This window comes from Dromiciops gliroides, chromosome 6 (genome assembly GCF_019393635.1).
Source record: "Dromiciops gliroides isolate mDroGli1 chromosome 6, mDroGli1.pri, whole genome shotgun sequence".
NCBI classification, from domain to species: Eukaryota; Metazoa; Chordata; class Mammalia; order Microbiotheria; family Microbiotheriidae; genus Dromiciops; species Dromiciops gliroides.
The window spans coordinates 52,929,741-52,943,909 of record NC_057866.1 but is presented as its reverse complement, the minus strand read 5'-3'; the positions used below and the strand labels follow the sequence as shown (position 1 = coordinate 52,943,909).

Here is a 14,169-nt window from a genome sequence, read left to right as displayed (position 1 = left end):
ATGAATGTGATATCTTAAACTACATTAGTCCTTCAGGATGAAGGAAGCAATAGCCACCTCCTACTCTGACCTTGATCTAAGTGGTGATGGAATGATCGATATATTTACTTTTTTTTTTTTTTTTTTTTTTGGTGAGGCAATTGGGGTTAAGTGACTTGCCTAGGGTCACACAGCTAGTAAGTGTTAAGTGTCTGAGGTCAGATTTGAACTCAGGTCTTCCTGATTCCAGGGCTGGTGCTGTATCCACTGCGCCACCTAGCCGACCCAATGTATTCAAATTCTTAAAGGTATGCTGGATCCAGCTTGAACTGACTTCTAAAACCTAATTGCTAAATTTTCAGCGTGAGGATTTATACCTTGAAAATCAGCAAATGCTATAAATCAGGGCTTGATTTATTATTTCATTGATTGTCTAGATTTCAGAAAGTGATAGAGGAGATGTTAGACACAAATTAAACTTACAAGTGTGTAGGGTGTAGCCTTTTTTTTTTTTCTTGGAGAGCTCATTGTTAAACATTTACCAGTATACCCCTGCCTATGGGTGTAGAAGAGAGATGAGAAATTAGGCTCTTAGTTTCAGCAGGATACAGTTATTTTTAAAAGGCAGATATCTGCTTGATGAAAGGGGAAAATAGTTCGTGATTAAAATTGTCTTAAAATGGAATAGGATGGGGGGGGGTGCAGCTAGGTGGCATAGAGGATAAAGCACTGGCCCTGGATTCAGGAGGACCTGAGTTCAAATCCTGCCTCAAACACTTGACACTTATTAGCTGTGTAACCCTCATTGCCCTACCAAAAAAATAATAATAAATAAATAAAAGGAAACTAGGTGGCATGGTGAATAGAGCACCAGCCCTGGAGTCAGGAGGACCAGAGTTCAAATCTCACCTTAGCCCCTTGCTAGCTGTGTGACCCTGGGCAAGTCACTTAACCCTAATTGCCTTTAAAAAAAAAAAAAGGAGTGGTATGCTTCAGGTAGTGACAGTTGAAAGAGAATCTGAAGAATCTTTCTTAAAAATCCAGTCTTATGAAATCAGATTTTTTTTTCCACAAATAGGAAGGGGGGAGCCCTTCAATCTTCCTTCCTCTGATTGCTTTCTATGGGTCTCTACTTGGATTCATAGGAACATGTGGACCAATGGAAAGATCACTAGTCTCAGAGTAAAACAAATTGGCTGTTAGTCCAGCTCCACTACTAAGAATCAAATAAGATAATAGACACGAAAGGGGAAGGGAAAGAGAAGGGAATAAGCCTTTCGATGGCACCTACTATGTGCCAGGAACTATGCCAAGCACTTTACAAATATTGTCTCATTTGATCCTCACAACAACTTCTGGAGGCAGGTGGATGCTATTGTTATCCCCACTTTACAGTTGAGAAAAGTAAGACGAACAGAGGCTGTGACTTGCCTAGGGTCACATGGCCAGTAAGTGTCTGAGGTCAGATTTGAACTTGGGTCTTTCTGACACCAGGCCCAGTGGTCTATCTGCTGCAAGGCATTTTCATTAAAGTTGAAAGTGATATACACATGGTACAAAAAAAATTCAACCTTTCACAAACCCTCAGTTAATATTCTCCTATCTCATTTCAATTACATCTCTATAAAACAGACTTAATGGCTCACTTATTTTGAGTCATGACACACCATGCCACAAACCACAGAAGATTCAGCACAGTCTTTGTGGGGGTTGGAGGTAACAGGAAGTGCTAGATATGGCAATACCCCATCAATGAATCCTTTGTGAAGGAAAGTCCCCAAGAAGGTGATCCCTGGTGTCACAAAATCCTCCTGGGCACAATTCATCCATTACCTACCTCAAGTCTAGCTTGAACCATTATTATTACCAGTTCATCCTCCTTTTTTTTCTGCCTCCCCCCTAAGAAGTAGAGAGTTTATTCCTGTCAATGATTTAATCCTTTGACAAAATCCTCCTGGGAAGCATGCACGGCCAGGTTGGCATGAGCCCTGGGGCTCAATAGCAACATTTCCCACTTAACTGCCCACATGCAGGGCTTTGTAGGACAAGACTCGTTCCCAGCACAGCTTTGCTGGAGGTAAAGAGGACTAACCTGCGGCACACAATGAGCAAGGCAGGAACTATGCTGAATTGGGCCCAGGTGTCAGTATATCCACTAATAAGAGGCATCTCATCAATACCGCCCATCCACCTGCCCCAAACCTAGGCACTCGTAAATTCCTTAGAGCTCTTGATTGGCTGGGGGTGGGGGGAGTGAGCAGGCCAATCAAAGAAGAAAGCAGGTCTTCCCCTCCTCCCAGGAAGGTTTGTAAAAATTACTTGTTAGTTCATTTTCAATTTAATAAACATTAAAGACCTACTATGTAGCAGGCACTGGGAATACCAAAAAACAAAACAAAAAAAAGGCAAGACAGCCCCTGCCCTCAAGAAGCTTAAAGTCTAATGGGGGAATATAACACATAAGCAACTAAATACTGAGCAAGTTATATACAGGATAAATAGGAAATAATCAAAAGAGGAAAAACACTGGAGTTAAGAGAGGTTGAGGAGGGGCAGCTACGTGGCACAGTGGATAGAGCACTGGCCCTGGAGTCAGGAGTACCTGAGTTCAAATCTGGCCTCAGAACATTGACACTTTGTGACCCTGGGCAAGTCACTTAACCCCAATTGCCTCACCAAAAAAAAAAAAAAGAGAGAGAGAGAGAGAGGTTGAGGAAGTCTTTCTGTAGAAGGTGGGATTTTAGTTAGGACTTACAGGAAGTCAGGGAGGTCTTTAGTCTGGAGGAAGGAGGCATTCCAGGAATGGGGGATAGCCAATGAAAATGTCCGGACCTGAGAGATGGAGAGTCTTGTTTGTGGAACATCCTGGAAGCCAGTATCATTGGATCATAGGCTAGCTAACATGGCAGGGAGTAAGGTGTAAGAAGACTAGAAAGATAGGAGAGGGCAGGTTATAAAGGGCTTGGAATGGTAAACAGGACTTTTTATTTGCTTCTGGGAGCAATGGGGAGACACTGGAGTTTACTGAGTAGGGGGGAGACATGATCAGGCTTGTGTTTTTAGAAAAATAATTTTAGTGGCTGAATGAAAAATGGATTGGAGTGGGGAGAGACTTGGGGCAGACAGACTCGCCAACAGACTATTAATGTGTGTGTTTGTGTGTGTGTGTGTGTGTGTGTGTGTGTGTGTGTGTGTGTGTGAGTGATGGGAAGATGGGAACCTGAGGGTCTGTAAGGATGGTGTTGTCTCTGCAGCAATGGGGAAGGCAGGAAGGGGGAGGGTTTAGGGGAAGGATAATGAGTTCCGGTTTGGACCTGTTGAGCTGAAGATGTCTACTGGACATCTAGTCTCAGATTTCCCAAAGGCACTTGGAGATGGGAGATTAGAGGTCAGCAGAGAGATTCAATTCATTTAATCCGGTTTGACGCTGCAGTTTATTGGAAATACCTGAAAATCAGAAGAACTCAAGGCTCTGCTGTTTACTGACTGTGTGGCCCTGAATTGACCTCATTTCTCTGAGACTCAGATCCTTCATCTGTACAAATGGAAGTGATAATTCCTGACCTTCCTGCCTCACAGGGATGTTGAGGTAATAGATATGAAAGTATTGGTAAATGTAAAGAATCACAAAAACAACAAAGAAAAACAAAAACAACAAGCCCAGGCTGATGGCTCCTCTTCCTAGGTTGACCAGGCCAGGATCATAGAAGGGACCACCTTAGAAAGGTCTTCTATTCTACTCCCCCCATGCACTCTTTGCATCCTGAGTCCCAGGGGTTGTGACTTGCCCAGTCACACAGTCACTGAGGCAGAATTAGGATTCAAAACCAGGATCTTTGATGTCAAATCCAATATTCTTTCTTTTTTTCCCCCATTGTACCAAACTACCTTTCTATTACACTCTGGATAGTCAGGGAATGTAGATGTCCTTGTCAATAACTTGGTTTTTTTAAAAGTCATTAACAGGGGCAGCTGGGTGGTGCAGTGGATAGAGCACCGGCCCTGGAGTCAGGAGTACCTGAGTTCAAATCTGGCCTCAGACACTTAACACTTACTAGCTGTGTGACCCTGGGCAAGTCACTTAACCCAATTGCCTCACTTAAAAAAAAAAAAGTCATTAACAATGTAAGTTTATCCAGTTGGCTCTTTCCTTAAAAGTCAGAGGAAAGCAAGAGACCCCAACACTTCAATTTGTCCAGTGGCATCAGCCAAGTGCTTCTATGTGGCCTATCCTCGTTATTCTTCAGATGTCTCCCTGTTAAACTTGATCATCCCCCAAACCCTGATCATCAGGGCCTGAGCAAACTTCATGCAACCCCTCTGTTCAGTCCACAGGGAAGCCTGGCTGTACTTCTCATCCCCTTACTTGCTCTGTGAAGATCCCACTTGGTTCTACTCTGCTGAACACCGGAACCTCCCCAAAGAATAGAATAGCAGCTCCCCTTGTCCTGAGAGGGTGTGGTGAGACAGGCAGCCTGTGGCAGTTAGAGAAATCGGGGTCTCCATGCCTCCACTCTGATGACGGTTATCCCTTCTCAAACACAGAAGCCTTGGCTACCCCCAGTGTGACTCAGAGGTCTAGTTCGATCACTTGGGTAATAGTCTGCTTCTTACCATAAATCTCAAGGGCAGCAGCTGTACAGTACAATGTCACGTGGTGGAAATAGTACTGGACTTGGGGCAGCTAGGTGGCACAGTAGATAGAGCACCGGCCCTGGATTGAGGAGGACATCAGTTCAAATCCGGCCTCAGACACTTAACACTTACTAGCTGTGTGACCCTGCGCAAGTCACTTAACCCCAATTGCCTCACAAAAAAAAAAAAAGAAAGAAAGAAAGAAAAGGAAATAGTACTGGACTTAAAAACAAGACCAAAAGCCAAGAGAACTGGATTCAAATCCTAGCTCCGCCATTTCCTAGCCCTGTGACCAGGGGAAGGGCATTGAAACTCTTCTCTGTTTCCTCATCTTTAAAATGGGGTTGTTAATTGCACCCCCACCCCACTACCTCACAGAGCTGTTTTGAGGAGAAAGCTTTGTAAATCATGATTACACCCCTGGTCATCCACAGGCTCATAGGAGGAGGCCATCAGACAGTGCCACAGGCTTCCTTTGGTGAGCCTAACTTCCCAAGCAGTGAGCTTTGCTTCCATGTTCCACCTGCCTTGAATGACCATCCTGAACTTGGCTTAATCTATTAGATAAGAGGCAGTGTGGTGTTGTGGATAGAGGGTCTTGGAGAGGGTATTGACCTTGGAGTCAGGAGAGGACTGGAATCGAATCCCATCACTTAAATTGGGTAGGTAGGCTAGAGCATTGGGCCCAGCGTCAGAAGCATCTGAGTTCAAATCTGGCCTCAGATACGTACTGCCTGTATGACCTTGGGCAAGTCACTTAACCCGATTTGCCTCAGTTTCCTCATCTATAAATGAGTTGGAGAAGGAAATAGCAAAACCACTTAAATATCTTTGCCAAGAAGAGCCCAAATGGGGTCACAAAGAGTCAGACAAGACTGAACAACATCACTTACAGTTGTGTGATTGTGGGTAAAAGCAGTTCCTCTACGAGTCTCAGTTTCCTCATCTACAAAATGGACATAATGACCTTAAAAGGTTTTTCCTAGAATCATAGATTTAGAATTGTTAGGGACCTTACCAACCTGTGAGTCCAACCTACTCATTTTATAGGAAGACCAGTAAGGTAAGTAACTTTGTGTAGCAGAGCCAGGTTCTGCCGGAGCTTTCTCTGCACTGTCTCATGTTGTCTCATGTTTTTAGGATAAAATGAGAGCACGCCGGCAGATATAAGGGTGTCCCAAAAGTCTTAGTGTAGTTTTAAGCCATAATAGCAAACTTTGCAAAAAGTTCTATGTCGGTCAGTTAATATTCTTATCATTATTAACCAGGCCAGGGGATGGGAACTTAGTACCCTCAAGTCTAGATTAGTTCTAGGGGGCCTAGTGAAACCACACGGGCCTGTGACCCTGAATAAAAGCAGCTCCTACCGATGACAAATGTTTAACGTCCTCTTCCCCCAAGACGACCCCTGAATGACGTGTCCAGGGAAGGAATCACAAGAGGTCAGAGCTGGAAGGAAGGGTCTTGGAGTCAACAGGGAAACTGAGGGAGACTGGATGATGATTTGCCCCAAATTTTATTTTGGGTCCAGGTTCCCTCTCAAAAGCACGCTCTCCAAAAAGACAATCCTGCCCCACCGATCATTGTGATTTAATAAAGATTATAGAGATCTCCACCTCAGAGACCAGCTCATCCAACTGTCATTTTATAGATGAGGAAACTGAGGGGAAGGAGAAGAAAATAAACATTTATAAAGAACCTACTATGTGCCAGGCGCTAAGTGCTTTACAATTATTGTGTCATTTAATTTTCACAACAGCCCTGGGAGATAGGTGCTGTTTATTATCTCCATTTTAGAGATGAGGAAACTGAGGCAAACAGAGGTACAGTAACTTGCCCAAGGTCACACAGCTAGTGAGTGTCTGAGGGTGTGACTCTTACAGGGATTCTTCCTATGCCCATCCAGAACTCTTAGCAGATTACCCTTAGAAAGCTAAAAAGATGCTGCTTGGCCGCCCAGCCGGACCCCGCCCCAACACCTTTACTGGTTACAGGGCTGTGTGGCTGTGCCCCGGCTGCTCCCATCCCTTCACTCCCACCTCCCCTCATTTTCTTCACAGCGAGGAGGCCTATTGTAACCCTGACCCCTCCATTTTCTTTCCAAGTTACCCTGTCCAAAGGATGAGGAAAACAATCCCTACCCGTGTCCCCTTTCCTTCTCCTGATCCCTAATGCAGCCAAGAGGAGCAAGTGGCATAAATACAGTGACCTCTTTTACTGTTGAGAACACTGAGACCTAATCCACTCCCACATTTTACAGACGAGAAAACTTAAGGTCTAGAGACTTAAAGCAGTCAGTGGTACCATACCTAGAGCCCTGGGCCTGGAATTAGATCCACCCTCAGACATTTCCTAGCCGTATGACTTTGGGCAAGTCACCTCACCTCTTTCTGCCTCAGTTTCCCCAACTACCTCCCAAAATTGTTGGGAAGATCAAATGAGATATCGGTTGTAAAATGCTTAGAAAGCGCCCTTAGTAAATGCTTAGTCCTCTTCCCTAAGGTCACAGAATTCGAATTCCACTAAACCACAATGTCTTTCAGTGGAGACTCTTCCTCTCCCTCCGGGAGATGTGGGGTCCCTGAGTGTGGGCTCAGGGTAGAGACTGAGGCTGCTCAGGCTGGTTGGAAAGGGGAAAAAGACAGGTTTAACCAGAGCGAGGTAGCCTGTAAGAGTAATAAGAACAATTATTATAATAGCCAGCATTTACAGAACTCTTTAAGGTCCATGTTCCCACCTCTAAGTATACCTAGCTGAAGGCGGGGCTCCCAAATGTTGGGGGGGCATGTTTTGTCCCTCCTTCCTGCTCTGGAGCCTGTCAGACCTAGCCCCTCGGGGCAGGGGGTGGGGTACAGTTAGGGAGAGTCAATGTTGCCCTTCCAGGAGCCAGGGTGGGTCTTCACCTTGCCTGCGGATGGAGGCCTCTGAGCTTACCCTTGGATCATACAATCAGAACCCCATAGATCCGAAAGTTTTTCTAAAAGTTTTTCTTTTTCCTTTTTTTTTTTCTAAAGAAAGTGACTTTGGAGGTCATCTAATCCCAAGGTATCAAATTAAAATAGGAACGGATCTCCTGCAGGTGCATTCTGACTTAGAAAACCACAAATCCACATCATCTTTGTTGATTTACATTTTTATTTCTTTTCATTAAACATTTCCCAATTATAGTTCCCAGTAAACAACTCCCCCATTTTAAGGTGACTCTGGCTGCACTGGGGAGTTTAGCAGTGTTATTTGACACCTCTGACCTAATGCATCCCCCTCAATTTACTGAGGAGGAAACAGAGCCCGAGGGAGGGCAAGTGAAAGGCTCAGGGTCTAGCAGAAGAGCTGGAATTTGCCCCTAGGTCTTCTGGCTCTTTTAGAGCCTCCAAAGCAGAAGTGTGGCGATTGCCCCCGGCCTGAGGAAGGAGAGGCACTGGGGTGATTGGAAGAAGAGAGCTCATGCTCTATTTTAAGTCTTGCCTCTTTGCAGGACTCCCCAGAAGGTAGTAAGCCTAGAATAGACTGGGAAAAGAAGTGCTCCCCAGGCATTTCCCATATGTCCTAGAGAGTGACTGTAGAAAAGAAAGAGCTGCCTTATTCTCCTCCTTTGACCAACTCCTGACTGTTCCTGACCAGTAATGATGTCTGTAATATTACCAATAAATGCCCAACACTTATATAGTACCTGCTATATGGCCGGCAGTGTGCTAAGTGCTTTAAAATTATCTCATTTTACAGTTAAGGAAACTGATGAAAACAGAGGCTAAATGACTGTCTCAGGGTCACACAACTAGTAAGTACCAGGCTGGATTTGAACTCAGGTCTTCTTGACTTCCCAGCTCTTGATCCACTCTGCCACCTAGCCTCCCAAGAAGGGGACCAGGGCCTCTGGCAGGCTTTTCACTGAGGAAACTGGGCTTTGCATAGCCAAAGAGCCCAGCTAATTTCCTAGATCAGCCCAGGTTGAAGGAAAAGACAGCATTGTAGATTCAGAGGTAGAAGAGACCTTAGACACTATTGAGTAGAAACCACCAAGGTCACAATGGGACACGGAGAAGTTAAGTGATTTGCCCAGAGTCCCATAGCTAGTAAATGTCTCAAGTGGGATTAGAACCCAGATCTTCTTCACTTCAAATCCAGGGCTCTGTCTGATGTGGATACTTCCTTTGAAGTTTGAGAAGCCCCTGGTCCTCCCTTCTCTTTAATCACGCCATAGCCACAATTCTCAAACGAGGTTGGCTGTAGGGTACCATGTTGAGTATCCTCACACACTGGGAAGCTCCTTGGGTAGATAGAGTCAATGAACACTGACTCAAGGACACAACTGAGGTTCTGGGGATGAGGGACCATGCAGGGATGCACCAAAGGATCATAAATAGCCCAGCTCTTTTACATATGAAGCACCTGGCCTAGAAAGATTAAGTAACTTGTCACACAGGAAGTAAAAAGCAGAGCCAGCCATTGAACCCGGGTCCTCTTGACTCCAAATCTAATGCTTTTTCCCATGCCACCATACTGTCTGAAGGTGATTTTTTTCCCACTGGTACTGAAAAAACTGCCCATGGTTCAAGTGAGGTTGAGGATCACCCCTTCATACCACCCTGCCTGACTTCCCTTGTCCAAAAGCTCTCCTGCCTCACCAGAGGCAAAGAGGTGGGACTGCCCTTCCCCCCTTCCTCAGTCCTTTGTGATGGCCTTCCCTTACAGCCTTCCCTCTATGTCCCTGCCATCTGATTTCATCAAGAGTTCTACAGGTGTGTCTGGGGGTGTGGAAGAACTATAGTGAATGTATAGTACTGTATGCCTTGGTCCTGATCCCACTAAAGGCAACCCTGCCCAAGGAGGGCTCCATGCTCAGCAGCATCAGGGAGCCACCTCTTTGCTTCTCCAAACTCCCTTATCCTCAGGTGGGGGGCTCAGGTGCTGTATTTTAGTAGCAAGTGTTAGCAGGCAGACATCAAATGTTATGATCAGAAGGGCCCTGGAGGACATCAGTTTCTTCTGCTGGACTGTAGCTTCTGCAGCTCTCACATTATTTTCCCTTTGAAAATAGCTGCATCTGTTTCCAACAAAGTAAGAAAAAAGGCAGCACTTGGGTCTCCAGGAGGTGTTGAAAGGGGTTGCAGGGCTAGCATTCTCTGAGTCACCTGGAGGGTCTGTCTCTGCAAATGTATTGTGCCCATGGGTTGGTGGAATGTAATCCCTGGGGGTTTGGAGTAAAAAGATCCTGGGTTCAAATACTACCTCAGAAACTTGCTAGTTATGTGACTCTGGACAAGTCACTTAACTTTCTGTGATTCAGTTTCCTCATTGGTAAAATAAAGGGGATGGAGTCAATGACCTCTAAAATCCCTTCCAATTCTAGACCTCTTATTCTTTGGGGTTCTGGGGTTCTATCTAGCCACAGACACTTAGTACTTATATGGCCCTGGGCAAGTCACTTCACCCTGTTTGCCTCAGTATCCTATCTGTAAAATGAACTGGAGAAGGACATGGCAAACAACTCCTGTATCTCTGCCAAGAAAACCCCAAATGGGGTCACAAAGTGTTGGATACAACTGAAACAACTCAACAACAACTGTCCTCTGGCTACACCTTCCTCTCCTCTTCTGGGAGAAGTAGCCATGGCTGTGAGTAGACACTTACAGGCCTCTGAGAGGAGGGGGAGGGACCAGGAACAAGGAGAAGTTAGTCATTTGCTCAGCCAGTGTCAGAAGGATATAAACCTAGGATTCCCTGCCTCCAAGTGGAGTATTCTATCCACCACACTATACCGGCTGCCCCTAGTACCAACACCCTCACTGCTCTCACACATACACTCTTTACACCAGGCTCAGCAGAGCAGACCCCTACAGATGAACTGATTTCTTTGGCCAGCTGTCCCCACCAGTCTTGGTATTCTGCCTTTGGGCCATTGGCTCAGACAGAGATGAACCTCTGCAGGGCTCTCAAGGAGAAGCTGGTTATTCCATTACATTCTTCTCACAAGTTAGAGGACTGAGGCATTGTTTTCCTTAAAAAAAAGAAAAGAAAAGAAAAGAAACTCACTATTAATGTCTTTCTTTCCCAAGCTCTCTAAAGAATCTGGTGCTTATCCTAGAATACCATGGCTAATAGGGCCATCAGAAAACACCTGGACCCTTCCCTGATGGTGAGGAATCAGATGAACAGAGAAGGGATGCCCTCCCCTAATGCTGCACAGCTAATGAATAGCAGAATTGAAACTAGAATCCAGGTCTCCTGACCCCCATGGGGTTCAATGTGTTTTTGGTCTATCTCAAAGCATTTGGAACTACCACAAGGCATTAGGAAGGAGTAAATGGCCACCCTGTACAAGGCAACACCATGCTGGCTCTCTGGTCCTTTTTTTTTTTTTTTTTTTTTTTTGCAGGGCAATGGGGGTTAAGTGACCTGCCCAGGGTCACACAGCTAGCAAGTGTCAAGTGTCAGAGTCCGGATTTGAACTCAGGTACTCCTGAATCCAGGGCTGGTGCTTTATCCACTGCGCCACCTAGCTGCCCCTCTGGTCCATTTTGAAAATCATCTGTGGCAAATATTTAATGCTTAACCAGCTCCCTCAAGCATTCATGTGGCATAGTGGATTGATCTCTGGGCCTGAGGTCAGGAAGACCTGAGCTCAGATCCTGTCTCCGACACTAGCTGTATGACCCTGAACAAGTCACTCAATCTCTTCCTCAGTTTCCTTCTCCATAAATTGAGGATGATTATAGCACCTACCCCCCAGGGTGGTTGTGAGTATCTAATGAAATATTTTGTGAAAGCATGTAGCACAGTGCCTGGCACATAGTAAATGATATATAAATAGTAGTTATTATTAGTAATATTATTGTTGTTGTTATTGTTATTATTATTATTATTTCCTTGGGAGGAGCACAAGGAATTTGAGTTAAGGTGAGTCTGAAACAGGAGAAGAAATCTACGGAACACCCAACCCCATGCAACTCAACATCTTAAATGCAAGCCTGGGGGGCCCAGGGTTCCTGGTGCTTCGCCGGGGGACAGCTATGTCTGGCTCACCTTGGCAGGTGCCAAGGTTGTAGCCTGTCCACTTTGGACTTTGTATCACCGATGCTGACCCTACTAGCCTGACCAGGCAAAGGTCATAGTACATTCTTTCTCCACGTAATACTTGCGTCTGTGGCTTTTGCCCTGTGGTCTCTGCCCCTTTTAGTTCCCGCTCCTGGGCCCCAAATCCACAGCTAAAGTAAACACTCTTGTTGCCCAGGACAAGCTCCTGAAATACCACCTCAGAGTGCATGATGAGGCCCATAGAAGGTGGGCAGAGGATGGGTGGAGGGCTATTGATAATATGACAGGAGCCACTAAAAGGAGATGGTCACAAAAAGAGGGGAGAATGTGTGATGAGGATGATGGGATGGAGCTACATGGGACCTTCCCCATCTTCCCATGGGTCAGAAGTCCCTTCTCTTGCTATGATCTCATGACCCTGAGTGGCCAACGTGTGGGGTCCTGAGCTGAGCCAATTATTCATTGCCTTGTCTATTTAGCAGATTTACTCCTCTCAGCAGACGAGCCAACCTCCCCTAAAAAGCCAAAGAGCATCCCTGGACCCTGTGATATGGACGGCCAGAGGGTTTTGTTCCCTGCAGAATGGACCTCTGTGAAAATTGGCCCCGAGGGAGAAGGGAACGAAGATGGCATCCTTGCTGTTTGTGTCATGGTCACCAGTGATGGCAGCAGGTCCGTATATTCTCAGAGAAACACTGGCCTCCAGCAGGATTTCTGATCCAGCCAAAGCCTCTGCTGGAGACCGGGGAAAGTTCCGTGGTTGTGGGTCTCCTTACCCTGTGGTCTTCTCCACCCAGAGGAGTGAGTCACTCTGTAGGCAGCCAGCCCAGGAAGGAGAGACCACACAAGTCCAGCTTCACCTCACACGAGGCACACTACGCCCCAGGGGTTGACCTGCAGATCCTTTGGATCTGGTTCCTTCCTTCCATCACTGATGACAATGTCTGCGTCAGTAGACATTGTGGCGAGGGGCAGGTGGGGGGAGATTAAGAGAGAGGGGAAGAGAAAGGAGAGAGGGAGAGGAAGATAGAGGGAGAGGGGAGGGGAGAGAGAGAGAGACAGAGAGAAAAGGAGAGATAGCGAAAGGGAGGAAAGGAGGGAAAGAAAAAGGAAGAAAGAAAAGGTGAGGGAGGGAAAGAGAGAAAAGGAGAGAGAGAGAGAGAGAGAGAGAGCGCTCACATTGGGCTAAAGTGACATTATGACTCATTTAGCAACATCGCTTCTCCCAAATTCACATATAGCTAGTGTCAGAAGCAGAATTTGAAGCTAGGCCTTGTTTATTCCAAGTCTAGCACTATCTGCCAAGCCATACTGCCTGTCTTAGCCCCGTGTCCTCCCAGTACTTCTTTCTCCTGTCCTATACTCTTAATCCAAAATCATTAAGGGAAGGTCAGATTGCTCTATGTTGAAGTGGGCTCAGAGGGAGGAATCATACTTGGCTGTGTGACCCTGGACAAGTTATTTTGCCTCTCTGGGATCTGTGAAGCTTTTTTGAAAACTATTTTTATAGCTAAATTTCAATATAATTGGTTTTCCTTTGTAATTCTATGTTGTTATCTAATGCATTTAAAAACACTGTTCTGAGAAGAGATCCAGCCTGCCAGAGGGGTTCCTGGGGTCCCCTAGCTTTCTGGAAGGGTCCCTGAGGTTCCCCAGCCCACCATGGGGATCCATGACACCCAAAAGATCAAGAACCTCTGCTCTAATAAGAAGGTCCCAAGTCATCAGTAGAAGGAGTTTCCTCATTGGATCACTCATTTAGAGCTAGAAGGGCCCCATGGGATAATTGAGGCCAATCCCCTAATTTTACAAATGAAAAAACTGAGACTCAGAGTGGATGTGAGCAAGCCTTTATTAAGTGCTGCCTGTCAGCAAGGCAGACAGCCCCACTGTCCTCACAGCCCCTGCCCTCAAAGCCCCGTCCCCAGGACTGTCAGAAGGCTCTTGAGTTCTAATGGGGAGGCGGCAGAGCCAAGATGAGGGAAGAAAGGCAAAGTTCCAGTGGGAAAGATTCCACCTAAATGGGAGCTGATGGGGCATGGGAAGAGAGCTGGGAGAGGAACTCCAGAGAGTGGAGCAGCCTGAGTAAGAATGAAGCTGAGACTGGTCTAGGTATCCTCTTTAAAGCAGAGGTTCGGGAGGAACCAGCCAATCAGAGGCAGAGGCCGCAGGAAGAGAGGGTATTCCCAGTGTGAGGATTTCAGGGATGCAGTGAGCTTTCTTCAGCATAAGTAGGCTTCTGTGGTATGGTAGAGAAGGTCTGGAGAGTCAGAAGCAAAGCCTGCTCACTTAACCAAGTCACATAGTCAGTAGCCTCAAAGGCAGAATTCGAACCTGGGTCATCTTGACTCTCTGCTGCTTGTAGCCCCTGAAAACTGAAACCTAGCACATTGTTCTCCCAGCTCCTCTTCCTTCTCTTGTCTTGGACTCTTGATGATCCTGACATCTTTTAGAGAAGGTTAGAGGGAGGTGGAGTGGGGTATGAAGAGAATAGACTCTCCATTCTTGAAGCAATTCCCT

General features: G+C 46.1%; 1 protein-coding gene across 1 annotated transcript in view; it reads left to right on the top strand.

Annotated features, from left to right (window-relative positions):
- Positions 1–14,169, top strand: part of MICAL2 (microtubule associated monooxygenase, calponin and LIM domain containing 2) — a 266,678-nt gene that overhangs the window by 163,608 nt on the left and 88,901 nt on the right. The window contains exon 26 of the mRNA XM_043972506.1: positions 12,147–12,321. Within this exon, the coding sequence (XP_043828441.1) occupies positions 12,147–12,321 (175 nt within the window). The remainder of the gene's footprint in view (positions 1–12,146; positions 12,322–14,169) is intronic.